The following is a 27623-nucleotide window of genomic DNA, read 5'->3' as shown; positions in this document are numbered from 1 at the left end:
CCTTCTTTTCCAGCATCATGCTTGGCGTGCTTTTCATTAAGAGAAGTAGTGCGTTTATCGTCTATATATGTTGGTTCTCAAGTCTCAACTGGAACAGCCAAACTGCAATAGTATAAGCTAACAGACAGATTTTCCATCAAGCATCAACAAAGAATTTGGTGTTGGTGTTACTAAGAGCCAAAGGTAATATAAGATGCAACCAAACAAATTGGAAGGAGAAGCTAACGGTTTACCTAACTCTTGGGTTATCCCTAGTTTTTGCCTGAATGTTCTCATATTTCATCTGAACAATGTGATTTGACAGGGGGCTTTAAGCACATGCATGCAATTCATAATCGTACAGTCTCTTTGTGTTGTAAAGTTACATACTTGCATGTACATCATTTGCTGCGTGGTCATGAAGGACCACCTTAATCTCATCCCATCAAAGGCCCTAATCAATTCCTATATATACGTACGTCTTATTCTTAAGCTTCTCATCCGTAGCGCATGCACTTAATACTCCCATTTAACAACCGATCATATTAGTATACTCGAGAACCGTACGACGATGAAAGCAGATCAAAACGGTTGATCGAAATAGAAAACCAAGAACAGATCACAAAAGGGGGAGAGATCGTTAGATCGTGCAGAAGCCGACAAGTGCGCATGATTAGGAGCGCTAATGAGTGCCGATCATGCCCTGACTCGATGATGAACTGATAAGAATATTGCAGCGATCGTACAAGCAATTTGCACGTCGATCCATGCCCTAAGCAAAAGCCGGCAGCGATGATTGGTCTTGACAGGCGGTTATATATGGTACTAAAAGTGGCTAGGGGCCGCTGTGCTTTGGCCTTTGGCCTTTGGGCGCGCACATGATGGGCAAAAAAAAATGCCCGTAGCCGCTTTCCGGATATAGGAGTGGCCACGGACTCGGCCACTCAGGGCAGGGAAGGGACCAGACCAGACCAGGGAGAGCAACGGCTACCTGATCTTTCTGAACTTTGTAAGCACAGATTTTCAGAAGTCTCCAATGGTTCCTGCAGGAATCGAACTTGTTTCCACGGAGCAGACGGATAAAAATCTGAGAAAAACAATGGAGGTTAAAAGGCATATTTGGAAAATTTACAGTGCTCATGTGTACCGATTCTGTAATGTAAAAGAAAAGGAAAAGAATGTGAAAACATTTCTTAGCTGCAGCATATCAGGAAGCTGACTGAGGTGCTGCTGGTGTGGCACCCATATCCGCCGACCTGTGCTGCTCATGCCTCTTTTGCAACCCTGGATGTGATCACTGAAGCAATATGCATCATATTAGACAACGATTCTGTACGCGAAACAAATCTGCAGCATGTGCCCGCTTTTGGTATCCAATAGTATAAACGCAGGCACCTGGCACAATGATAGACGCAACAGGTATGACATAAATCATACATTTCTAGAAGGCCTTTCCAGAATCACATGTAGCACATAAACCATGTGCTCGAGGGGTCATATGAGCACCCACCAATACACCCACAGAAAAGGCCATCGCCTCCAGCATCAAGGAATTATTAAACTTAACATCTCCGAAAGTAAAAAGATTTTATTCCCAAATATTCATGGGTGCAAAACAGAGCTAAGAAATAAGAGAAACAGCATATACCAATTTTCAGTCAACAACAATGATACTTGCGTTTATATTGTCACAGCATACGACAGTTCTTTTTAATTAGGTGGTGGTGGTGGTGGGGGAAAGACCTTTTCTATTCCCCACGCCTATTGCCCTCAGTCAGAAACACACTAGATATCGATGTTCATCTCATCATCCTCAGTTGCTTCATCATCAAAGGCAGAGCTGTTTCCATTAGCAGATTCCATCTTCTTGGCACTGGATTTTGTGGACTTTCCGATGGACTTGTTCTTTGTTGATCCCTTTTTGCCTTTCTCAGACTGCTGCAACTCAAGCCCCTTCACTGACAGCCGCCGCTTCCGCTTTGAGTTTGGCCCTTCTTCTGGGTCTTCAGCAGTAGAGTTGTCAACTGCCAGAGGAATAAAACCAAGAACATTATTGTCCATGCACGGAAAGAGTTAGCATTATACTTACTGTCTTACTGAAGGGTAATACATGAAACAACAAAATGATCATATTTCTAAAATTCTATCCTTGACCGTGAGTGCATCATATGGAGCTACTAATGCACTTACCCTACTTTGAATACGCTATATAGTCATTTGGTAAATCAAAGTTTCACAACATGTATAAATAGTTCTGTAATTTTCCATGACCTAAACTGCAGACCAAATTCCATCAAGTCTACATCATGATGGGTGCACAGCTTAGTTTTCTTGGTATGATGGTCTGCAAGTTTTTTATATGAATATACAAAACAAACCACAGTGCTAGTAGAGTCCAATTGGAAAACAAATCATAAGCACAAGGACTACTAATATAGTGACAGTTACACAGAAATAGAAAACAAAAATTGACACAAGAAAGCTTTACCTTCCATTGGGCTTGATGCTGGAGGAATGGCTTGTCCATTCTGTACAGCATCCATTGAGGATGGGGAACCAGAATGGTTGCTATCCTCCAACTTTGAACTTCCAAGGCATTTCTCTGGCTGCTCATCGGGAGAATCTGGGAAAGGAATTGCTGGCAAGTAGCAGATCTCATCCACAGAATCCTCCACATCACTGAACACTGTGTTCTTCTCACATGTCTCGATATCAACATCAGCATCCTCATCTATCGCTACTTCCTCAGCCTACATAGAGGATTTAGAGAAAAATATTCAAGTGCATACCACAAACAACTGTAAAAAAAAAATGAGTATTGAAATTGTATTCACCTGTTCTTCACGTGGATTCAAGTCAAACTCATCCTCTCGTTCGGCATACTCTTCATTTTCTTCTAATTCCACGAAATCAGGAGCAAAAGCGCTCCAATTCTCTACATGCTCCTTGGCCCAAATGTATACATAGCCTGTTACAGACACTGTAGTAATTGTCGGCAAAACAGGATGCCAGGCAAGATCAATAAGAGCTTCTTTTGGACCTTCAAGCATCTTTACAAGGCGCCCTGCTTGGTTCCATATCTGCAACCTGTGCTCTCCTTTGTTTGCAGAAGCACCAACTATCCACTCACCATTACCACTGAAACAAGGTGCCTTCCACTGTATCTTTGTGATGGCATCCAAAAGTTCACAGGAAAGAACAAGACAGCTTGTACCATTTGCTTTTAATTTATCGTAGTGACTTCCATATTCATTACTGTTGTTGCTTATGTTTCTAATCTCCTCTCCAGAACCTTTAACAGGCAGAATGTTTCGGAAGACTCTAATGACCCGATCATTAGAATTTGTCAGCAGATATTGACCATCCCGGCTTAAAACAATATCCTTAACAACACTTCCGCCAGGGATGGGAACTACTGCATGTACCTGGATGCTTTTTGAATCTATGATTAAAATTTCTCCTTTGGAGTTGCCCACATATATCAGGTCCCCATGCTTATCAAACGTTGCAGCTGTTGGCGTGAAAGGTGGGGTACCATCCGCAAATTTATTACGGGGGGTAGGTGCAGGGGGGTTACCATTCCCAGATACAGAAACAGGGAGAACTGTGGTACTTCCAGTATTCAAATCAACAAGAAGAGGTGCAGAAGATAGAGGGCATGCCAAACAAATAGATGGAGTTGGAGAACCAGGTTGAAGGCTGGCACGCAATGGAGTCTGCTGAAGAGTAATGCGGGCAATCTTTTCGCCAGTTGACACATCCCAAAGTGTCAATGACCTGTCAGTAGCAGAGGCAAGCAAACGGTGGCCATACCTTGACCAGGAGACACTTGTTATAGGTGCAGTGCTATCTTTATCACGAAATTCTTTTATAAAACCCCTTGTTTCAAAGTCCCAGATAATACAGCTGCCATTTGAGCATCCAGCTGGAAATATGTAACACACATTGTTATTGACCATTGGAAACAATTTCACAACTGAAAGATACTCTACACTATCCAAAGATTTAACAGTGCATTTCATAAAAAATAATGTTGACACCATATATATCATGAGTTTTTACAGGCATACAGCACTAGCTTCATATGGAACTAATAAGATTATAAAGTAAACAAAAGCTCCTCGCTTGACAAGTGTACACAGCATTACCCTTTCATAACACCACTCTGTATCATGGTACCGTAACAGCAAGAAAACTATCCAAGGTTTGATAAGGAAGCAAGGTATGATAAAACTCATGTTACTGTCCTTCCGTTCTCTCATTTCCATGCAGAAGTGAGCCATACAGAAAACAAAGGGCACATCAAAATACAATGTGGCTTGCTAATTTAACATAGAATCTTGACTCCCCTTCTGACATCCATCAACAAAACCCAATATCCAGGACTCTGTAACTCCCATATTATTTTGGTGCACATAATACAACCTAGGGTAATTGCACTCTGAGGAAAGTGCAAATGGAAGTGGTTAGAACTTAGAAGGGTTTAGGGTTTAGTGGTTAAAAGAAACAGAGCTCATCCTGGATTAAATGTCTACAGATTGTGGGTCAACAAATGGAAGTGCAAATGTTCCACAGTGAACAGGAAAATAAAATGCTGGTGATCTTTTCATGCATAGTATAGAGATTAGCGGAGCCACTGATGGCATTAGGAGGCAGATGATCCCACAGGCATTGGCAGTGACAGTCTGACAGACTGATTGTGCAGCTAGAAATGACAAATGATGGAAATGAAATCATTTGACCAGATTAGAAGAAATTTTAATACTTGTTAACCAAAACAAAATCCAACAAGTTAGGGCCTGTGGCCACAGGACACCGCAACGCAGTTATGGCTCACCTAAAGTGTGATGCCCAAATTCCACACAATACATTTGGTGAGCTTTTTTTTTACAAGACATTTGGCAAGCTTTGGCACCAAAATACACTAGACCATGCCATGTTTTCTCTGGCACGCCACAGGTAGGGCAGGAACCAAACAGTGTTGTGGCATGCCGCAGATCCGTTGCAGCAACAAGCCAAACAGGCCCTTAAAACCAACTCTAGTCAAGAACTATAAAAGAAATTCAGCATGTTTTATATGAACTGGGCTGGGAAGATAATTACAGAAAACATTCACTTGAAATTTACTTGTAGAGGGACAAGCTTGGATAATTACCAGCAAGAAGTGTTCCTTTGCGGTTAAACGCAATACATTTCATAGTACCATAATGCAAGTACTCTTCGATTGTCTCAGGAAATTCCCCCTGATATGGATCTGCAAGAATACAGAGAGAGCACTTCAATATTTTTCCATGTTTCTTGTCAACATAGAAATCTAAGAACACAATACATGCTAAAGTATTTCCCATATAGCAGGAATGGCTTAACTTCCTTTGTCTGATAAGTGATAAAACAAGAGGACATTAAAAGATCAAGCCGATTAGAAACATAATGTTCTGTGACACTTTCCATCCAACAATTGTCTTCCCCATTGCTGTGCTTGCCATATTTCAATCTGTAGCCTGTATGCATCTCTGGTGCACACCGCCGCACCCCAATCCACATGCGCAGGAAGCCTCTGCAGTCTGTGCCTCAGCCCACCTGTAGTCAAAGCCACGGCACAACAGCCCACCTCCACCCAAAGCTGTCACACACTCATGACCCAGCTCAGATCTACTCAACATGAAAGGCAGCGTAGAGAGAGACGATTCTGGAGCTCAGATAGCTCAAATCAGAAGGATCTCCTCTTGCCCAAATCGCACCCCCCACCCACCCACCCCAAATTAACTGTACAAAATAAAGCTCCACCTTGCCCAAAATCACCTCCACGCTGTAGATCTGGGCAGAATTGAATTCCCTATCCAAAACAGAGCAACAAGCTATCAAATAGCACATTGAGTACTCCGCCACCTAGCAAGCAAGTCGCAGCAACAGCTGAGAGGCTGAATCGGATTTGAGAAACAACACAGATTTAGTTTGATTGCTCCTTAAAAGAACAAACAAATCCAAGGCCAGATGGATCTGCACTTCCGGTGGCAGAGGGGGCGAGGGGCAGTGACAAGAAGAGACTGGGACAGGAGAGCGTCGTGAAGTAGGCATGGAGTGGAGACATACTTTGAGGTTTAGGGTCATCTTGAGGTGACCATGTCATGTCGGAGCAGCCATCGAAGAGAACCGGAGTGGAGGAGGAGGAAGAAGAACTCATTCCGCTGTGACTCGAAAGGAAACGGCAGGATGACAATGCCGAGGCTGGGTTTATAGAAAAGGTAACTGACTGGCATATTTCTAAATGGCCCAAAGTTTTGGCGTTATTAAAGTGAACCAAGACAGTATGAAGGTATATTTCTAAAATTGTGATATTTCGATGTCACGGATCAAAATTTCCCTGAATATGATATTTCAGAAAATATATGGGCATTACTACATTAGTGATTACTAGAAGAAAATCCAAAACAGTGATACGAATATTCGAAATGACAATGAATGAATTTACGCATGCGCATCAAAATTAGAAATTTTGTTAGACAACAAAACAAATGGCAAAATGCAATGATTCGGACAGAATTTTTTTTGGCTATCAATTCCTAGCCTTATTCGGACAGAATTTTTTTTAGCTATCAATTCCTAGCCTTCAATCAACCTTGCTAAGTTTCTGTAGTCCACCTGCATAAGGATGAAAACAAACATCTAACGAGAACAGAATTTATGCGTGCGCATCAAGCAAACTAAAAAATAATCTAAAACCCTGTTTTCAACACCCAAACGAACTACAGCAATCGACAGAAACAAATAACCAATCATATTACCAGCCGACCAGAAACATTATATAGGGCAAAAACATGGGGTTAACCTCATGTCTAACTAACACCCAAAGTATCAAGTCCCAAATCGCCTAAAACAGAAGAAATTCAGCAGCGAAGCAGACCTGCTCCAATTTCCTCATACCGCCCACCCCCTCTAAAACCCTAAATTTCCACCTTGAATCTGTGGGAAAAAAACACACTAACCACAACACAGCCGACCAGATTTCTCCAGAATTCTACGAGAATAGACACGTCCCCAACCCCCCCAACGACAAAAATCCACACGAGAAACGAATCGAGAACTCACCGACTACAGGCACGTTCATCGCGCCGCTGACGCCTCGGCGCGAAGCTACCCTCGCAGACGGGGGTCGAAGGAAGAGACGGGCAACGGAACCCTGCGGGGCCGGCCTGATCTACACGACGCAAGGACGGTGAATGTGGGGGGTGGGAGCGCGCGGCTGGCGCAGCGCCTCTTAAAGCCCTAACAAAACCTCGCCGGCGAGCAGGAGAGGGCGAGGCGCTCCAAGAGAAGAACACATTTGAAGCGGAGGTGCGAATTTGGGCAAAAGCTAGAGCGGCGCGCGCGGTGGAGGGGGAGGATCCGCTGCCGCGTAGGGTGGGAGGTGGCGTGTGTTTCGTTCGGGGTTGGGTCGGGTCGGACCGGGCTGTTTGGCTTGGAAGAACAGGTGGGTTGGGTTCGCTCGGTTCCTCCGAATCGGAGAGATCGTTCGAGCCCACTTCCGTGCACGAGCAGAGGCAAGCCGCAGCAGCAACGACGGCGTCCAGCGCGCGGCAGCGCGCAGTGCGCGGCGGCGGCGCCTAGCGTGGAGCGCCGACAGGAACGCGGCAGCAGCACCAAAGCGGAGCACGCAGCACCAGAGCTGGCCACGCACGCAGCAGCAACGCTCGGCGGAGACGCCCAGGAGCCAGCGCGCAGCAGCACCGGCCACTGGCAGCTGAAGCGCCCAGCAGGACCGGCGACGGAGTATAATAAGGAGGGGGAAAAAGGGAAGATGTGCTTGTGTAGCGAACCACAACACACCCCGTACCTGTATATTTTGCCAACACCTATATTTTAAAAAGAAAAACTCAATTAAGCTACAGGTCATGCAACCCGTCTTCCATCTCACGCCCGCGCTAGAGAGAAAGAAGGCAAGGAGGTTGTCGGTGGTAGGATTCTGGCGGGATTACATTTTCCCCGGAGACCTTAGAAGGTTCGAGGGAGGCAAGTTGGGTAGGCGGTGATGACGACGGCCAGCAAGATAGTTTTGGACCATGGCGACGGTGGAGACGGTCGGGCTTGGTCGAGACAAGAGTGTCGTGGTGAGCTCGTCGACGCCCTGCCCTGGGGGTTAAGAAGGGTCAGGGAGGGTTGAGGATGGCGCGACAAGGCAGTTCATGTGCCGGGTCGGCAGAGGTGGGGGTGGGGGCGAGGTTAACGGAGGGCATGGTCGAGGGGCGAGGGGTGGGAGGTGGATAGTGGTGGCCGACGGCGCAGGGGGTGAAGGGTGGAAGAGACAAGACATAGAAGACCCAATTTCCTCATATATTCATCCAAATATTCATTTAGAATCAAAAACTTGAAAACCCGACTATAACCCACGTAAAAAAACTTAGTCTGAGAGTAAAAGTAAAGCAAAGAGGAGATGGTTCTCACTAGACCTAGAGAACTTCATGAAGTCAGGGGAAGAAAAAATTATTGTTCAAGAAAACAAGATACACCATTATAATCTTCTCACAAACGAATAAAGTCAAATTTGGCCAAAAATCCAATTACAATGGTGTGTGGCTGAGCAAACCACATCGTCAGATATACATACACATCTCTTGAGGCAGACTCTTATACATCAATAAAATGGCAAAGTTCTTTCTTTGCTTCTACGAACATAGATTCCTTCTTCAAACCAGGTCATAGCAAGAGTCAAATTTTGTTATAGATTGTGCAAGAAATAAAGTAGTTATAATGATATCTAGGGTTTACAGTATGTATGCATGTTGTTTAGATGTGTGTGTGTATTAAACATTCATGCATTTATTCCAACTCTCATGCCAGACCAATGAAATTTTGATATCAACACAATCAACTTGACTAAACAAGGTAGAAAATAATTATTACCAAAATCAAGTGTATACTTATTCTTTTTATCATTGACTAGGGTAGCTCATAATATAAAATGGGGTTCCATGCGAAGCTCTATGAATGGAAACAAGTACCGCAACAAAGAGCACACAAAAGAAAGATTGAAGACTAAGGCAAAAGAATCCAAGATCTACAAAATGTAGGTGAAGATAATGAACCACAAAGTCGAAACGTGCACAACGGACCTTCAACTGACGAGCACCAACAACAGAAAAGTGGGTGCGACTTCATGGAGGTGGGAATGGAGAGCACTGCCAAACAGAGGATCGGCAATGGGTGGGAGGCAGTACTAACTAAAGGAAAGCTTTTGTGTATTCATGAGCTTGCCCGCCCACATTTGAAATAGAAGTGCAAAATTGGATAAGTAGGAGATCCTGCCCGTGCGCACAAGAAAATGATTTGTGTTTGTGCTATTGCATCAAGTTCCGACAATAACAATGCGATTTATGTCGCCCAAATTTATATATAGGATTGTGTGTAGAAAACACACAACACATACACACATGTTTTCTCTCTTATAATACTAGTACGTTAGACTTATCTTATCTTAAAAAAGAATACCCTATTTTCACCATTGGATCGTTATTGAATATACATTCTATTATGTTCTTCCACATGTTCATTATGCTTTGCCATGCTCTCCTCCACAAACAAGCCAACTTGGCACACTCACTTCTATCCCCATCACCTGACTAATTTGTTATTTGTGGGTGGTCATTGTATTGCCATTTTGATTCTCTCTTCAGTGCTCATTTATTAATGCCTTTCTAGTCACCTTATTATTACGGTATTACCCACCTACTTTCTAACTCACCACTAGGGCATACCTTTATCCTTCACTCTTTCACATAAATCCCCATCCAAAACTCAAAAACCGATAATCCCAACTCTTAACACTAAAATATCTGAATCTAACCCATAGAAAAAAACTTAGTCTCACTATAGATAGAGCAGAGAGGGAGTGAATCTCTTTAGAAGTGGAGAGCATGTTAGAGAGAAAGAGAATCAAGGATTGAGGAAGGAAAATATATCATTATTTTTTTTTCACAAATGAAAAAATGGAGTTTGCCTACAAGTCAATTACCATTGGCGTGCGATTGAGGAAGCCACCTCTCCAGATCGATACACATCCTCTTGAGGTGGGTCGTTGTACATTAGCATAGATTATATTTGACGAAGCATAATCTGATGACATCATGTTTATGAGCAAAAACCTATTTAAATTCCAGTCTTATTATCATTTCACATGAACCTACCTTTTTTCTTTTTAATTTAGTCTTAGTTAAAAACTAATGTCATAACTCATGTGTCCATATTTGAACTGTTTTCATATTTCCGTCATAAAATAGTATTTATCGATTATTTTATTACTCTTCCTTTAGAAATTTAATTTGGTCTTAATTTAGAAATTTAATTTGGTCTTAATTAATGTAGTTTGATTGAAACCATAATCATCATTAACTAAGAGTTCTTTGATCACCAATTTGTGATTATTTCATATCCAGAATTCCAGATGTCTGGATGAAGGAACGAAATGCAGGCCTGTGTTGGGCTTCTTTTGGTCCAGGCCTTGAAGTAGTAGTATTTAGGGCTGATTTTTATGGTAGTCTTAGGCCTATCTGGATTATCTGCTGGGTCCATCTCTGTCTAGAAGATCACACGGTTCACCCTAGGTTGGAAGACGTCATTCTAGATTGTGTTGGGAATATATCTAGTGCAAACCACAACCTCCGTGAAAACCCGTGCAAACCATGGCAACAAAGTTGTATAAATTCATGAAAAAAATCACACATATAGATGATATGATGATACACAACCTTGTAATATATCTTGTCCAAACTCGACTTTGTTTGTGAGATATAAAAATAACAAAGTTCTAACAGATCAAATGAGCACTATATCATTTTGTTTATATTTGACAAATATTGTCCAATCATAGACTAACTAGGCTCAAATGATTCGTCTTGCAAATTACAGGTAAACTGTGCAGTTAGTTATTTCTTTTATCTATATTTAATGTTTCATGCATGTGCCGCAAGATTCGATGTGATGAGAATCTGAAAAATTTTGTAATTTTTTTGTAAGGTATGTATCACGCTTCAAGACTAACTAAGGTTAAGGGTGCCACTTTACCTAAACTGCTACAAATGATTCCTATGTTAATCTGCAACAATGGAGGTAAGGTCAACTTCAGTTTATGTGTTGACGTTAGAACCACAAACAACTCTCGAGTAACTTGGCCCATCTTTAATTGTTATCATTTCCATTTACGGAATATTCGTTATGCCATTTTTTTTACAACGCTACTCAAAGTGGGTTCAATATCCAAGTTACTCGAGAGTTGTTTGTGGTTCTAACGTCAACACATAAACTGAAGTTGACCTTACCTCCATTGTTGCAGATTAACATAGGAATCATTTGTAGCAGTTTAGGTAAAGTGTCACCCTTAACCTTAGTTAGTCTTGAAGCGTGATACATACCTTACAAAAAAAATTACAAATTTTTTAGATTCTTATCACATCGAATCTTACGGCACATGCATGAAGCATTAAATATAAATAAACTGCACAGTTTATCTGTAATTTGCAAGACGAATCTTTTGAGCCTAGTTAGTCTATGACTGGACAATATTTGTCAAATATAAACAAAATGATATAGTGCTCATTTTGCAAAAAAAAATGAACTAAACAAGGCCTGTATATATATAGATTTAGTATATGATGTTTTGGCTCTCGCTACATTTGCCAGAGAAAACCAGAGCTAAGAAGGTTTTGAAATAAAGGTTAAATGCTATTTTGAAGACATGTTTGGTACTTGAAGATAAGTTTATGGTCTAATATTAAATTTGGAACAGGGCTGTGACCTTAAGATAGATCACAAAGTACAGCTCATTAGAATATGCATTGCTCCTGGAATCCAGGTTTGCAACATCAAACTTCAGATCATTCGGTAAATTTCGTCTGCTCAGTTCCAGGAGGAAATCGTGGCACCTGAGTTATCTGGCAATGCCATTTCTTGTCAATAGTGTTTTAACATCACCATAATCCTCAGAAATAAGAAATCTATCTGCTACGTGTACCCTAGTATGTGACTGGAGGTACATTAGCCCATCCTATAGGAGAAGTCCTACTAACGAATATCCCATAAATACAAGCATACAAGGGATATGCATATATATACTTCTCTGTAGCCAATAAATAAGCAGCAGCACAAGCTTTGCATGGATGGACAGTTTTCTTCAGGTATAATCCAAACTGTTCCAGCCCATCATGGCGGCAGATGACAATGCTGAAACGCTCATGGGCTCTTTGACATAGATGAGCAAAGGCGAGAATACAGCGAAGTATTTCGCACAATAAGATAGACGATGAATGCAAGGTAAACAATCAACACAATACACAAGCTTGAGCGAAGCAATGCACCCCGGACATCAGTAATGTAGAAAGACAGTATAAGATACCCGTTGATAAGCATCAGAAATACTGTAACAATCCAGCTAATCACCTGAGGAGAGCGTAAAATGAGTCAATACAGCAAACTTGGATGGGCAGTTTTATTAGACTAGTTCAAAGGAGCTTCATACCAAATTATAGCGAAGTAGCAAACTGAAATATCTACAATCACTTCAATACAGCAAACTTGGATGGGCAGTGTTACTAGACTAGTTCAAAGGAGCATCATACCACCAGACAAATTATAGCAAAGTAGCAAACTAAAACATCTACGACCGCTTCATAGGTAGGCAAACCATATATAGATATATAGGTAGGCAAACCATATATGTGATAACATGCCAATACTCAATAGGTGGTCTAAGTTCCATGGTATGAAACACTGAAAAATCATGTGAAGGCATCTCGATTTGATAATATCCGTAAGTTAAAGCAGACCAGACAACTGAAACTAAGGATTCTTCTCTAAAGAAAAATTAACTAAAGACTCCAGCTTCTAGTTCTTTCAGATGTTGACACGCCATGACGCAATGAAATAACAGTACCATGGTCTCAAGTAGCAACAGTCAATTGATCATTATTTAACTCTCTGCAAAAACGAAATTCCATAAACAAAACTCAAAGAAAAACTTACTTTGGTGATGGGACCAATTACGAACGATCCCATGATTTGCTCCTTTGAAACGAGGGTGATGAGAGGAATTAGAGCAAATGGAATCTGTATGGATTGAAGAACATTGAGTGCTTCATTCAGAATATCCATAGTAGGATCTTCAGTATCGAAAAATAAAGCCACAATCATAGTTGGAATAATGGCAAAACTTCGAGTAATCATTGCTCGTAGCCACTTCTTCAATCGAAGATTAAGGAAGCCTCCCATAACAAATTGTCCTGCATATGTGCCAGTAATTGTGCTACTCTGCCCAGATGCTAACAAACCAATAGCCCAGATATAGAGGATGGGAAAGAATGCAGTTCCATATTTTTCCTGTAAGTACTGCCCAGCATTCTCAAGACCTATACTGTCAGCCTGTTTAGACCCATAAAATCCTTTGGCAAAAACTGTTGTGACACAGATGTTAATAAAGAAGGACACAATGAGTGCAAGAATTGACTCAATGTTGTAGTAGTAAACTGCTTCTTGAACACGAGATTTCTTGTTTGTGTCAATCTTCCTGGACTGCACTAGTGCTGAATGCAAGAAAACATTGTGAGGCATGATGATGCAGCCCACAATTCCAACCGCTTGCTTAATTGTCTTTGAACTCAATTTTGGAACCACCAAACCTGTATAAAATATCAAATGAGCAAACTCCTTAGATTCTCAAGGATATACAACATAAAGGAAAGGATTTTGCTGACATGTTATAGTGAGAGTTACCAATCAGAAGTTCCTTGCCACTAGGCTTTGTTTCACCAAACATAACCGCAAATGAAACAGCCATAGTTGCAATCAATACAGCGAAAAATGCCTCCAGTTTTCTCACACCATAATTCTCCAGGAAGAGAAAGATGAAGCTGGCATCAGGGGAATACCACATTATATGAGTCAAAAGTATCAGTTCTGCTAAACAGTTCTATGAGATAGTCACAGACGATCAATAGAAAAAGGGATAACCACAGAGTACCAGACAAAGACAAACTGTTGCCATTTCATCATCACTAGACGATTTACTTAGCAGAACTCTTATATTTAATTCTTTCTGTTACTTTCATTGTTGCCAATTTCATACTCTAAAAGCGCCTAACCTTGTTTAACAACCAATAATGCTGAAGGTAGGAGGTTTGACCAGGGTAACAGATAGGCAGCAAGTAGTAGCGTACGGATAGTAGACAAGGATATGCCCATAGTTTAATGAATAATCCCAGATCATGGGTACAACAAGTCTCTAACGGGAGAGAGAAAAGAAGTATTAAACCAACCAATAAGCATAAATAAATACCCAAACGATGCATAAAATGATGTGATTGCAGCAACCGTTGGCAAATACTCTGCAGCCTGCAGGCCCCAATCATGTTGCCATCGACTAAACCAACAGATGGAGCATGCTCTACTAGAAGAGAGAGCAAGCAGAATACGCAAACACCAACAATGTCAGGACGCAACCTAATTCAATCAGCGAGCAACACATTAGCATCTCCAGAAGCTACATCAAACCAGGACAATTGCTACAGGTTTTAGCTGATCAGGAAGCAGATTGTAATCACCAGAGAACTGCAATTTTTAATCCAAGGGATGCATTCATACTGTTTTTTTTTTCTGCGTCCAAAACAGTTGCACTCATCAGTAGAGTAAAAGATGTTATCCCACATTCCCACCGACAAACGGTAGCCGTCATGCCCATCATCAACATGGTAATTGAACAAAGAAACAAAACCGATGCTCCCATAAGCAGCAAAGGAACACTAGAAAGCCAACAAGAGGAGTGATCCCTTTCAAAATCGATTGTCTCCAAGCACGCCAAACCAAAGGACGCGAAACTTTATATTACCTAATAATGAATAGACCGGACCAAAAGAATCCAAGGCAGAGATCCGATGCCTGAAGGACCAAGGTAAAAATAACGGACAAAAAACACTTGATCGTGCCAACAGGAGGCATCAACATCCCGAGATGCCATCCGTTGATGCCCAACGCGAGAAGTCAATAATTCTACTCGCTTCATCAACACAGCAACAGAAATTTATAACTTTCAGTTCAGGAGAAGAACAGTGAGGAGCAGACAGAGAGATCCAATTCAATCAACTAGAGGAAAAGGATGTACAGGAAAGAAATTTGCTATCCCCCCAAGCAGTCAACAAAATTGACGAACTTGCTCGTAGATTTTACTCATCAAACCCCCGAAACAAGAAGAAAGCAGGCCAGTTCAATGATTTTGGACAGGGACAATAATCTACTGGACTTTGGGGGTTCAAAACGGAGAGTAAAAAGACAAAACCGTAACCGCAGACCACGAGAGCGAAGGAGCTTACCAATCGAGCGCGGTGATGACGACGCCACCCCAGAGCGGCACGGTGCCCCCCGAGAGGATCTTGATGGCAATCGCGCTGCCAATCACCTCCTGTATGTCGGCGCCGACGAGCGCGAGCTCCGTCATGGCCCAGAGCGCGCGCGTGGCCCAGGTCGGGTACTCCTCGCGGCAGAGCTCGGCGAGGTGCTTCCCCGTGGCCACGCCGAGCCGCGCGGAGAGCAGCTGCATCAGCGCGCCCATGACCGTCGCCCACATGAGCAGCCATAGCAGCTGGTACCCCGCGGCGGCGCCCGCCTGCAGGTCCCCCTCCAGGTTTCCCGGGTCCAGGAACGCGATGCACATGAGGAAACCCGGGCCCGTGAAGCGCCAGAGCTTCCGCCACGAGAAGGGTGGGCGCGACGCCGGCGCGCCGTCGTCTTCGCCGTCGGAATCCGAGATGGCGATGGAGACCTTGTCGTCGGAGTCGTACGCGCGCTCCTCGTATTCGTCGTGTGAGGCGGAGGCTCCGCCCCCGCCGCCGGAGAGGAGGCTCTCGGCGAGGTCGCGGGACGCCATGGGGAAGATGCGTGCTGCGTTGGCCAGTGGGTAGTGTGGACGGGAGTTATGCTCCTGGAATCCGGATTCAAGATTGATTGGTTCGATGGTTCTGCACGATTTATACTATTCTTTATTTATTTATTTTAATTTTTATTTAAACCAGAATAGTGTTTTGTTTTAGTGATGGCAGATTGGTCAGGTCAATTGTCAGTATACATCGACATGGATATTTTGTATACTACCGAAGTACGCCACGAAGAAAATATGAAAAATAGATAGAATGGAAAAGCTGTCGTTTAATACAAAAACTGTATTAATTACGATCTGAAGTTGTGTTGTCATGCTTTCAAGTTAAGCAGTTGCTATTTGTTTTCGTGTTAAGGCATTCTCTCTGTTTTTATGTTTCTGGCTTCAGTCCTGGCGGACAAACCTGAGTTTTGAACTTCATAGCTGTAATAACTTTGGTCTTTTGATCTTAATTGAAACTCTGGGGCATAATGCCCTTGAACTAAAAAAAAAAAAATCATACTCGTGGTGATTTTAAGTAATTGTAACAAATTGAAAGTCAAAAATTGTGTTTGACAAGTGAGGAAATACATTAATAGTGTACAGACAAATTGAGTTACCTCAGCTAGTTTATCGAATTGAAATTCTCGACTTAACACAGGTGATTTATTTTCTTAAATTTATTCAAAGATCTAATGTTACTTTTTTCCCCAATTGGTTATAGACGTATGGTTTTTTTTACTTCTTAAATTGTAATTACATCCTTAGACTCTACTGTATTTAATATTCTGATCTAATAAACAGACTACCTTATGCAGATTTTAACCACAATATCTAACCCATACTGCAGCAATTCCACAATCTATCTCCTCATAGCTCTTTCATGCTTTTAGCAATCTACTCCCTTTGTTTAAAAAATATAAAACAAAATAATTTTCACTTCTTACGCGGTTAAATAGTTTGAATTTAACGAAGTAATGTACTTCGTATGCACTAAGATCTATTATATGAATAAGTATCACTATTTCAGTTATAAAATATATTTCTCATAGTAATTTTAATTATAGAGGTATAAATGTTGCTGCCTTTTTGCTATAAGGTGGATCAAAGTTAGAAACTTTTGACTTGCTTCCCAACTTGGAACAGTAGAATTGTGGGACGGAGGGGAGCAGGTCTTTTAGAACCTACAAATTAGCTTTGACATTGTCCGAACTCTGAATGAAGTACCTGAACACTGCTGTTTCGCCGAACAAATGGCCTTAAACTTAGGCCTTGTTTAGTTCCAAAATATTTTGCAAAATCGACACTGTAGCTTTTTCGTTTGTATTTGACAAATATTGTCAATCATGGACTAACTACACTCAAAAGATTCGTCTCGTCAATTTCGATCAAACTGTGTAATTAGTTTTTATTTTTGTCTATATTTAATACTTCATGCATGTGTCTAAAGATTCGATGTGACGGAGAATCTGAAAAATTTTGTAAAATTTTTTGAAAAGTAAACAAGGCCTTACCTATTTTGTTTTGAACTGGTTTTTGGCAGGATAACGAGTTGCCATTGGTGGGGTCAGATCACTTTTTTCATTGCAAAAAGCAAAAGTCAAAAAAAGGGAAAAAAAAAAGACAAAATAGGAGAAACGGAGACCCCTCTTTTTCTCTTCTCGACCCTTCAAGGTGCGGTGCAGCAGCCATAAGGAGCCGCTTCAGCAACTTTCGGCGTAGCACAGAACTATGAGCAGTGCCAAGTCCTGACTCCTGAGGGTTGGGTGTCACTCGTGTAAAGGCGGCATGAGTGCACCTCCATCGCCTGCATTATACTACCACGACACGCACGCGCACACGTATCTTGCGCTTGTTCGTAGCCTTGTGCGCGCAGCCGAGCGGGATTCGTTTATCCTGCGCGCCCCATGGAGGGAGATGACTCGATCGTTTCCACTCAAAAAGCAGAAGGTAACGCTAAACTGCCAAGTGCCAAGCAATCTTAAAACTTGATGAGTCGGAGCTTCATTTGAGTTTATCTATAGAATCTATCGTAACCATGACTTCTGAGCTAAGCAAGATATGTCTCGATCGAATAAGACGAAGCAATCCTAAAACTTGATTATATGGAAATATGCAGAAGAAAACCACGTTATGCCAATAGCGCCTGACAGATTGACCAGAAGCAGATGGAGATGACCGACGACACGAGCGCACGCTCGACGTTGAAATGTCATCTGATCAGAACAAGAACAACCAGTAGTGCAAGGTTGAAGATTGAATAATGCTGCATGCCTGCATCCGTCTCCGTTCCATCATCGCGCTAGACTGCGCAAGGACTTGCGACGTGGGGCATCATGGCAGGATGGCCCACGAGGCAGTCCAAAACGGACGACGTGGCAGATACACGTGAGGAGGCGTTCCCTGTGGGGCCCGGCGACCAGTGGCCGTGGAGTCGCAAAAAAGAACGTGCCCCGCCCGCAAGGCAAGCGCTCCCGCCACCGGCCTCACCGTGTCGGCGGCGTGGCGCCACGGGACTCCCTCGTGTCCTGGCTTCGATGGACTACTCTGACCCGCTCTCTCTGATTCATGATCCGGTCTGCTCTGTACCAACGAGTGCTATGCTTCCACAGTTCGATGCGAGTTTACAGGCGCCCATGTACGGGACAATAATCAACTCAAATAATAATCATTCGAAAGTCGAAACCAAGTAATTTACGCTGGAATACGGTAATGATACGTGCCGCTCGGTGTGGCCTGGAAAAAAAGAGTCTTATTATAGTGCCCCCATATAACATTTAACAATGGCAATAGGGTTTCACCCAAAATTCAAAAATCTTTCAAGATCTTTCGTCATATTGAATCTTACGGTATATATATAGAATATTAAATATAAATTAAAAAGTAACTAATTGCATATTTTGTTTTTAATTTATGAGACGAATCTTTTGAATTTAGTTAGCTCATGATTAGACAATAATTATTAAATATAAGTGAAAGTACTATGGTAGCTAAATCTAAAATTTTTCACGAACTAAACAAGATCTAGATGTGCAGTATCACTCACAATAGTGTTCATTCATCATACCTGTGTACCGGTTCAGTGACGGAGCAAGACCAATTTCAAGAGGGTGCACGTGCACCTTGTCTCGTGAGTGCAAGGATCTATGAAATATAGGTACAAATATGGTGAAATTTTAAGTCTTTACACTGTGTTTTTTTTTAAATTTTGCATGGGCCACGCTGAGCAACATAGCTCCTCCATGTCACCCACCATGGTCCCCATCCACTGCAGGCTATCGTTCTCAGGCACTTTCAACGACACTATTACTTGTCATCTATCCATACCTTTCCAGTGAACGGATCGGCACAACACTAGGCCATGGGCCATGGCGCATGGCTGGCAGCCAACACACGCGACAGGCGGTGAGCAGTGAGCTACTCGGGCAGGAACAATCCCAACTGATAGAAGCTTGTTTTGTCAAGCAACGTACGCCAGGCGTGACCGCGTGAGGGGAACGCACTCTTGTAGTACTGTAGCTCTCAAATTCTTGACGATGAATTTCGCAAAAAGAAAAAAGAATTCTTGACGATGAGAGGAGACAATCTTGATCCCAATCGTCGTCGGCTGCTGCTGCTGGAGTTTGTTTGGACAAGCCACATATGACAGACGTGACAGGAACGGACTCTTGGCCTGCTCAAAATTCTTTTATGTCAAGACAAATAAATTTGTTTCCATCGTGGAAAAGGAAGCCAAGAGGAAGCGGACATTGTTTTTCTGCTTTGGGAACCGCGATCCTATTCGTGCACGATCCATGTACTAGCTGCACCACACACAATAGAAGAACGCTGCTCAGTTGGGATTGGTCGTACAAATGGGACAATCTAGGGAGGCTATCGGGGTCCTATATACCCGTTGCATACATCATCATCATCTGAAAGGATCTGGATTCTGGATAGCAAAGGAGCGAAGAAAACTGCGCACTTTGTATGGAACACCGCCACCGGATGAGGAGTGAAAATCATGTCGACATCGTGACGGCGACGCGTGCACCGGACTCCAATCCTAGTTGTTGCTGGGTTTTTCCTTCTATGGTGCTGCGCGGAACGGAAGGTCATATCCGCACAAGGCCCGGAAGAATTTCAACAGCGAGACGGCGAGGCCACGGGCAGGGGCGGCACATGAATACTGTAGGCCCAGAAAGAAACGCAGCAAATTTGAGCCCATCATGAGTTCCAGCCAGCCCGCTACACGTAAAGTTCAGCCCCTTCTCTGCTCCTCACTCCTCAGTTCCCCTGCCGCCTGCAGGCTGCAGCCGCTCCGCCTCCGCGCCGACGACGCCAAAAACCCGCGAACCGCCGTCCGCCTCGCGGTCGCGCAAAATGCCGCCCAAACCCGCGCCCCGGCTCTTCCAGTACATCTCCAACAAGTCGCGCAAGCCGCCGCCCGCCGCCACATCCGCCGCCCCATCCGCCAGCCACGATGGCCCCGCGTCTGACGCCGACGCCGACGCCGGCGAGGTGTACCGGATCGTCACGTCCGCGGCCACGCCGTCCGCGATGGAGTCCGCGCTCGCGGCGTCCGCCGTACCGCTCTCGTCCCCGCTCCTCGACGCCGTCATGCGCCGCTTCCGCTTCGCGCACGGGGACCCGCTCCGCGCGCTCTCGCTCCTCTCCCTCGCCGCCGACCGCGGCGGCGTCGCGCCGTCGCCCTACGCCATCGACACCGCGCTCTACGTGCTCGGCCGGGCCCGCCGGTTCCCGCACATGTGGGACCTCCTCGCGACCACCCGCCGCATCTGCCCGGACGCCGTCACCTCGCGCACCGCCATGATCGTCCTCGGCCGCGTCGCCAAGGTCTGCTCCGTCCACGAGACCGTCGCCTCCTTCCGCCGCCTCGCGCGGATGTTCCACGCCGTCGACCCGGCCTGCCTCTTCAACGCGCTGCTCCGCACGCTCTGCCAGGAGAAGAGCATGTCCGACGCGCGCAACGTCTTCCACGCGCTCAAGTACGATTTCCGGGTGAACCGCCACACCTTCAACATCCTCCTCTCTGGCTGGAAGTCGGCCGAGGACGCCGAGGCGTTCGTCGCCGAGATGCGGGAGCTCGGGGTGGAGCCCGACCTGGTGACCTACAATAGCTTGATCGATTGCCACTGCAAGAACCGGGACGTGGAGAAGGCCTACAAGCTGCTCGACGAAATGCGGGAGAAAGACATTTCCCCTGATATTATCACTTACACAAGCTTGATTGGTGGGCTGGGGTTGATTGGCCAACCTGACAAGGCAAGAGATTTGCTCAAGGAGATGCATGAGCTAGGGTGCTCCCCAGATGTCCCTGCATACAACGCAGCGATACGGAACTTTGTTATAGCGAAGAGGCTTGGAGATGCATTCGCACTGATGGATCAAATGGCCTCAAAGGGACTGATGCCGAATCCCACAACGTATAACCTTTTCTTCAGGTGCTATTACTGGGCTTTCGATATTGGCAGCACATGGCGGTTATACGAGCGTATGCGTTCTGAAGGATGTTTCCCAAACACGCAGTCTTGCATGTTCATCATCAGGTTGTGCCACCGGTATGGGAAGGTGGGGCAGGCACTTGAGCTTTGGAGTGATATGGTCAGCAACAGGTTTGGATCATTCACGTTGGTATCGGATGTGCTGTTTGACCTGCTGTGTGACGAGGGGAAGTTGGAGGAAGTTGAGAGGTGCTTCTGTCAAATGGTTGAGTTTGGGCAAAAGCCCAGCAATGTTGCATTTAGAAGGATAAAGATACTTATGCAGGTTGCCAAGCAGGAAGAATCAATTGCCAGGTTAACTGAAAAAATGGCACAATTTGGTCGACTGGCACCTGAAGATTGTCAAAGAGTCCACTCTGTTGAAAGCAGGACTAGTAATGGTGATACAGCTGATGCTGGTCTACCGAGAGCAGCTTAGTGCATACACATTTGGATGATGACGATCATGAATTAATGGCAATAAATTATTTTGTTGACTAGATCAAGACTTATGGATTTTTCTGAGTTCTGTACTCCGATGCCTAACCTGAAATTTTCAAGTTTCAAGATTCATCCAATGGCTGAGCTTTGGGGTGATATTGTCAGCAACAGGTTTGGATCATTCATGTTAGCATCAGATGTGCTGTTTGACTTGAAATTGGAGGACGCTGAGAGGTGCTTCTGTCAAATGGTTGAGAGCAAAATCCCAGCAATGTTGCATAAAGATACTTATGCAGCTTGTCAGGCAGGACCGCAGGAAGAGTTCTATTGCCAGGTTAACAGTAAAGATGGCACAATTTGGTTGACTGGCACCTGAAGAGTGCCAAGGGCCCAACGTTCAGATGAAACCAAGCCTAATAATGGTGACGCAGCAGATGCTGATATATTGACAGCAGCTTAGTATATAAATTTTGACAAACTGATCGACAAAGTACTTATTGGATATTCCTGAGTTCTGTACTCGGGTGTCTTCCCTGAATTTTGCCATGTTTCAAGAATCAAGATTTACCTTGTGCACCAAAACTTACTAGTCATGTTACAAGCTAACAATGACATAATTCGTCACTCCAATTATATTATCAATATATCATCAATGCCATGGATTTTTTTTTTTTTACCAAAGATCCATTTGATAGACGAGCACTATAGCCTGTTTACTAATATGTGAAGTATTTGAGCATGTTAAGTGGATCTTGATGTGCTGCGTATAGAATTTGTGAAACTAGCCAACACTCTCACGGTGTAACTGGTCAGCACAACACGCCAAAGAAGCGGTTGGCTGAGCCAGCCCGGGTTCGAGTCACGGCACCATCTTCTTAAGACAAAATCAGAGGGACGTCTCTCCCCCTGGTCGAGTTTTTTTTTTTTTTTGAATTTGTGAAACTACTTTTTACTGAACAGTCTCTTTATAATGAAATCATGCTCCAGGATTGCTCGATATTTACATCTGAGTTACAGGGGAGAATTCCTGCCAGTCAATTCGCAGCCTGTCTGACGAACATATCATCATTCGTCCTGGTGAGGGTCTGAACATATCCTTCTTTGGAGCGGATTGTATAACTAGATTTCGATGGAGAACCAACAAAAATCATTTCTCTATTTGCATTGTGAGTTGGGAGCTATAATGCCTGCTCCCCATTCAATCTTCACCTGAAGCCCTTATCACTATCACCACCATGCACCCCACCGTAATACGGCCTTGTTTAGTTCCTATTTTTTTATTTTGGTTACTGTAGCACTTCATTTTTATTTGGCAATTATTGTTCCGTCATAAACTAGACTCAAAAGATTGCTAACTCGGTACCCGAAGCTGTACTACGAGTAATGACAGATAAAACCCAGGTTCAAAAAAAAACTAGACTCAAAAGATTTATTTCACAATTTACAGGCAAACTGTGCAATTAGTTTTAATTTTTGACTATATTTAATGTTTCATGCATGTGCCGTAAGTTTTCATGTGAAGGAGAATCTTAAATTTTTTTTATTTTTGGGTTGAACTAAACAAGGCCTAACTCCATCAGAGAATTAGAAAGCAGAGCTCAAGAATCAGATGGTGGAGCTCCACCAAACTGCCCCTAACAAAACTCCAATTTTACATTGGAAACACCACTCATCAAAACGACCTTATGCATGATTAAGACAAAAATGGAATGTGGCACTGAGTGTTCATGTTGATAAGCATATCGTGACATGCATGGTAGATGAATCACCGGTTAAACATCCAGGTCAAACCAAACCATGTCGTAAGTACTCGAAATGTGTTTATGCATAAAAAAATAAAAATTCATAGAAACATATTTTTCATACTCCCTCGAAAATGTACAATTCTATCACAGTACCATGTTTAAAAACTATAAATATTTATAACATCAAATAAATATCATTAGATCAAATTTGAAATATATTTTCATAATATCATAATAAATTAATTTGGAGTCATAAATATAAATATTGTTTACTAAAAACTTGGTCAAACGAGAACAATTTTATCTGGCACGTAACCTATAGTTACATTTTTTTAGACAGAGAGAGTAGAAAAGATTGGCATTTTAAAAAAGGTAAGGGGCGTTAGACTCTTAAACTCAGTCCTGTTCGTTTGAATTTATCAGCACTAGCTATGGAACTGTGTTTAGTAGCAGCCTTTTTTAGCTAGCCGAACAGAACATTAGTAGAGGTATCTTTGTCTCTAAACAGAATACAACTACATGTTACGCGTCAGTTAAAGTGGTTCATGTAATCATGTTTGATCAAGTTACTCTAGCAAATGATATTCTAGCTTTAAATCAATTTTATTATGATTTTACATTTCGTAACTAATGTAATGATATTTAATAGATATTCTAGAAATATTGATACTTTTTTATCCATAATTGATTAAACTTATAATACTAAAATTACAACACTATGCTTAAATTGGGACTTGAGTGAGTAATTATTCTTGATGGCCCATTTCAATACATCTCCATGGACGTCCACCAATCCACCGTCTCATTCGTGTCCTGGAGTGCGATGCACACGGGCACACGGCGACCGCACGTATCATCCGAGTTTGAGCATGTTCACTTGAGATAATCTACTCGTGTCAAATCGGTATTTCCGGATGAAAAATTGGAGATCCCTCTAGAACCTTCGCGCTTCTCATTTGCTTCAGATGGGTCCCACGAGTCGGTGACACCAGGCTACGCGACTGCATGTGTGTGACAGTACATTTCGCCCTGCAGATGCCCGCCATAAGGCCATCTCAAAATTCAAACCGCGTCAAGCTTCCCAAGACCCCAAACGAACGCCGGCGCTTCCCTCATCGCCCGACCCGGACCACACCCTGCAAACCCCAGCGGAAAGCCAAGGAAATCGGAGGAACGGATCCGCAACACCATACCGTCCGTCGGCAGCAGCATGAGGGTACGGAGGCGGAGACCGGAGTCGGAGGCGATGGAGAGCAAGGAGAACTCCGTGCATTCGGCGCCGCCTCCCAATAGGCCGCGCGGGAAACGCAAGGCCCTGGCCGAGCTCCCCGCGTCCACCGGACCGAACACGAACCACGGCTCGGCGCCGCGGCCGTCGAAGCCGAGGACGCGGTCGGCGGCGCGGGCGGAGGCCGAGGCGGAGGAGGCGAGGAAGCGGCAGGAGGCCGAAGACGCCGCGCGCGGGGCCGACCTGGGCCGGCCGCTGGACTCGAGGCCGCCTGGCGCCGAAGCGGCGAATGCGGCGATCGCGCCGTACGTCGGGGACATCGACCGGTACCTCCGGTCGCTGGAGGTGAGAACCTCTCGACAACCCCATCTTTTCCATCGGGTCTGGGAACCTGCGCGTGGGCGTGTTTAGTTCTCCGGTTTGGTTGATTTGGGCTAACATTGTGTGTGATCGTAGTTGTCGATGGTGTAATGGGGCCATTTCGTAGGCGTGGTCACGTTGAGCACTTGAATGCTGAGAATTGGGCAGTTTGATTTTAGTGGGGATTATTATGTTGGGAGCGAAACGTTCAATTCTTTTCTTGTTTTATTAGGCCTTTAGCTGCTGCTGGCTAGGTAAGTGGACACAGTGGTTAAAAAAAAAGATGTTGCCTAGTGCAGCTGTAGTGGACATTCCTGTCTAGAGTTTGTGACTTGTGATGCCTAGGTTCACAGGTCGCGATCGCGACACCTCCATAAAATAAAATGACTCTTTGGAGCTCAATTTGATTATCTTAGTTTTGTATGGAGATTGATTTTAAGCCTTTAGGTGCCACTTTTCTCTAAACTTTCTGAAACTGCTAGGTTGAACCGTTGAGGAGGCCAAGCCCTGACTATTTTCAGAAGATCCAGAAATACATCTCACCCAAAATGAGGGCTGTCCTTGTGGATTGGTTGGTGGAGGTGGCCGAGGATTTCAAGCTTCACGCAGAAACTCTTCACCTTGCGGTTTCCTATGTCGACCGCTTCCTCACAACGAATGTTGTTACCCGGGACAAGCTGCAACTGCTGGGTGTCACTGCAATGCTCGTTGCTGCGTAGGGGACTAAACTGTTTGTTTCCTCCCTTTTGTTCATCTTTTAAAACTACTCTTTGAGTTGCATATTTGGAATGTCGCAGCAAGTATGAAGAAATTGAGTCTTCTAAGATGAAGGTGAACAGATACACTGATATCACGGATGACACTTACACCAAGCAGCAAGTAGCCTTTCTTCTGCTGAACTTTCAATTGCATAGTTATTTCTCCAGGATCAAAGATGATATCTACACAATTCTATTCTGTATGCAACGCAGGTGGTAAAGATGGAGGCTGACTTACTGAAATCTCTTAGCTTTGAGATTGGGGGTCCCACTGTAACAACATTTCTACGGTATGTCTTCTCCATCAAATTTTCTGTGCTTAGAACGAGTATAGCATTTGACATAACTTCCCTTTGTAGTATGTCAAATGTTACCATAGTAATTATGCCTTACTGGACTTTAAAAAGTTCAGAGTCTAATGCTAGATAACTGTCTGTTTTAGGCAATTCATAGCTTCGTGTCGTGGAGGCAATGTAAGTGGTACTTTGGAGCGCATGCATTTACTTCTCTTGATTTTTTTTGACGATCTGTTTTCATTGAAAAATTAGAGTAAAAGCAGAGGAAAACTTGAGTCCATGTGCAGTTACCTTGCGGAATTGAGCTTGCTGGATTATGACTGCATAAGCTACCTACCCTCAGTAGTTGCTGCTGCCTGCCTGTTTGTAGCCAGATTGACAATCCACCCAAAGGCTAGTCCGTGGGTAAGGCCTTTATTGCCAACTACACCCTCCGTTCCAAATTGTAAGTTATTCTGGCTTTTCTAGATACATAATAAAAACTATATGTTTAGAAAAGCCAGAACTACTTACAATTTTGGAATGGATGGAGTATATCTGAGCAGGAGACTTTTCTGACATCAGTGTGTATAGTTCTCTTTTCTGACTTGTGTATAATTCTGCAGAACTTGACACTTCAACAAAACACGGGGTATAAAGTCTTTGATCTGCAGAAATCTATTTATGTCATACATGAATTGCAGTTGACAATAAGGTGCCCAGACCAGCAAGCCATCAGAGAGAAGTACATGGACCCCAAGGTACATCCATTCTCATTTTGTTGCTGTCATCTACATTTTGTAATTTGTATTCTATTAAAATCTGTTTGCTTGAGCATTTTACAGTTTGGGTGCGTGTCAACAATGGCTTCACCACGAGAAATCCCTGCATCTTTCCTTGAAGATTGCCACAAGTGAAGTCTGGACTCTGCAGAATGTTTTTTTGCAAGAATGCTGCAGGCGATGCAGAAACTTAACTTGATGATAGGATAATTTAAATAGGTCGGGAATGTGCCCTGCCCAGCATTGTCGATTGCTGGTACTGGTCTCAGTTTCCATCCCATTGGCAATGCTGTGCATTGGTATTTTTTTTGGTACAATGTGCAATTGAAGGCTTTCTGTACAGGGGTGTTATCAGTTAGCACTAGCCCATGCCATGTAAATTATATAACGCAAGTCATCTTATTTCTTAGCATTGCCTGCATATTTGTACAGGGGTGTTATCAGTTAGCACTGATGAACAGTATGGCGTTTGTATTCTGAAAGGCAGTTAAGTTGGCCTACGTACTACTTCACATTATAGTAGTAAAACTGACAAACACCCTTGCTAGTTGCTACGCAATGAGAGCACAAAACAGCAGCCTGATTTTTTATGGTAAAAACGCAACTGCTGGCACAGATCTTCATCCTTGCAAGGAGAGATATGTGTCTCAGGCGCCAGGCCTGTGGGCTGTGGAGACTGG

General features: G+C 43.6%; 4 protein-coding genes across 7 annotated transcripts; 2 read left to right on the top strand and 2 right to left on the bottom strand.

The window, feature by feature from the left end:
- On the bottom strand, window positions 1525–7727 carry LOC8081855 (protein RBL). 2 transcript variants are annotated; one of them, XM_002465623.2, is made up of 5 exons: window positions 7069–7727; window positions 5135–5233; window positions 2814–3904; window positions 2468–2729; window positions 1525–2003 (listed from the first exon to the last, which is right to left on the bottom strand). In XM_002465623.2, exons 1-5 carry the CDS (start codon window positions 7085–7087, stop codon window positions 1765–1767), a joined length of 1710 nt encoding a protein of 569 aa, XP_002465668.1. In that variant the 5' UTR covers window positions 7088–7727; the 3' UTR covers window positions 1525–1764. The 2 variants fall into 2 exon arrangements, with proteins under 2 accessions (XP_002465668.1, XP_021306612.1); XM_021450937.1 differs by lacking the exon at window positions 7069–7727 and adding an exon at window positions 6073–6976.
- LOC8054221 (metal transporter Nramp2) lies at window positions 11749–15960 on the bottom strand. The gene is made up of 4 exons (XM_002465622.2): window positions 15330–15960; window positions 13738–13874; window positions 12991–13643; window positions 11749–12408 (listed from the first exon to the last, which is right to left on the bottom strand). The coding sequence occupies exons 1-4, from the start codon at window positions 15881–15883 to the stop codon at window positions 12202–12204; spliced, it is 1551 nt and encodes a 516-aa protein (XP_002465667.1). The 5' UTR covers window positions 15884–15960; the 3' UTR covers window positions 11749–12201.
- On the top strand, window positions 20169–22468 carry LOC8054220 (putative pentatricopeptide repeat-containing protein At1g02420). The gene has a single exon (XM_002468261.2). It carries the CDS (start codon window positions 20234–20236, stop codon window positions 21791–21793), a length of 1560 nt encoding a protein of 519 aa, XP_002468306.1. The 5' UTR covers window positions 20169–20233; the 3' UTR covers window positions 21794–22468.
- Window positions 24641–27479, top strand: LOC8081854 (G2/mitotic-specific cyclin C13-1). 3 transcript variants are annotated; one of them, XM_021451405.1, is made up of 8 exons: window positions 24641–25113; window positions 25611–25843; window positions 25926–25959; window positions 26100–26176; window positions 26329–26359; window positions 26435–26587; window positions 26788–26922; window positions 27007–27479. In XM_021451405.1, the coding sequence occupies exons 1-8, from the start codon at window positions 24751–24753 to the stop codon at window positions 27076–27078; spliced, it is 1098 nt and encodes a 365-aa protein (XP_021307080.1). In that variant the 5' UTR covers window positions 24641–24750; the 3' UTR covers window positions 27079–27479. The 3 variants fall into 3 exon arrangements, with proteins under 3 accessions (XP_021307080.1, XP_021307079.1, XP_021307081.1); XM_021451404.1 differs by having other exon boundaries at window positions 25926–26007; XM_021451406.1 differs by lacking the exon at window positions 27007–27479 and having other exon boundaries at window positions 25926–26007; window positions 26435–26627; window positions 26788–26910.

Source organism: Sorghum bicolor, chromosome 1 (genome assembly GCF_000003195.3).
Source record: "Sorghum bicolor cultivar BTx623 chromosome 1, Sorghum_bicolor_NCBIv3, whole genome shotgun sequence".
In the NCBI taxonomy this organism is placed as follows: Eukaryota; Viridiplantae; Streptophyta; class Magnoliopsida; order Poales; family Poaceae; genus Sorghum; species Sorghum bicolor.
This window is presented reverse-complemented; position numbering and strand designations above follow the sequence as displayed.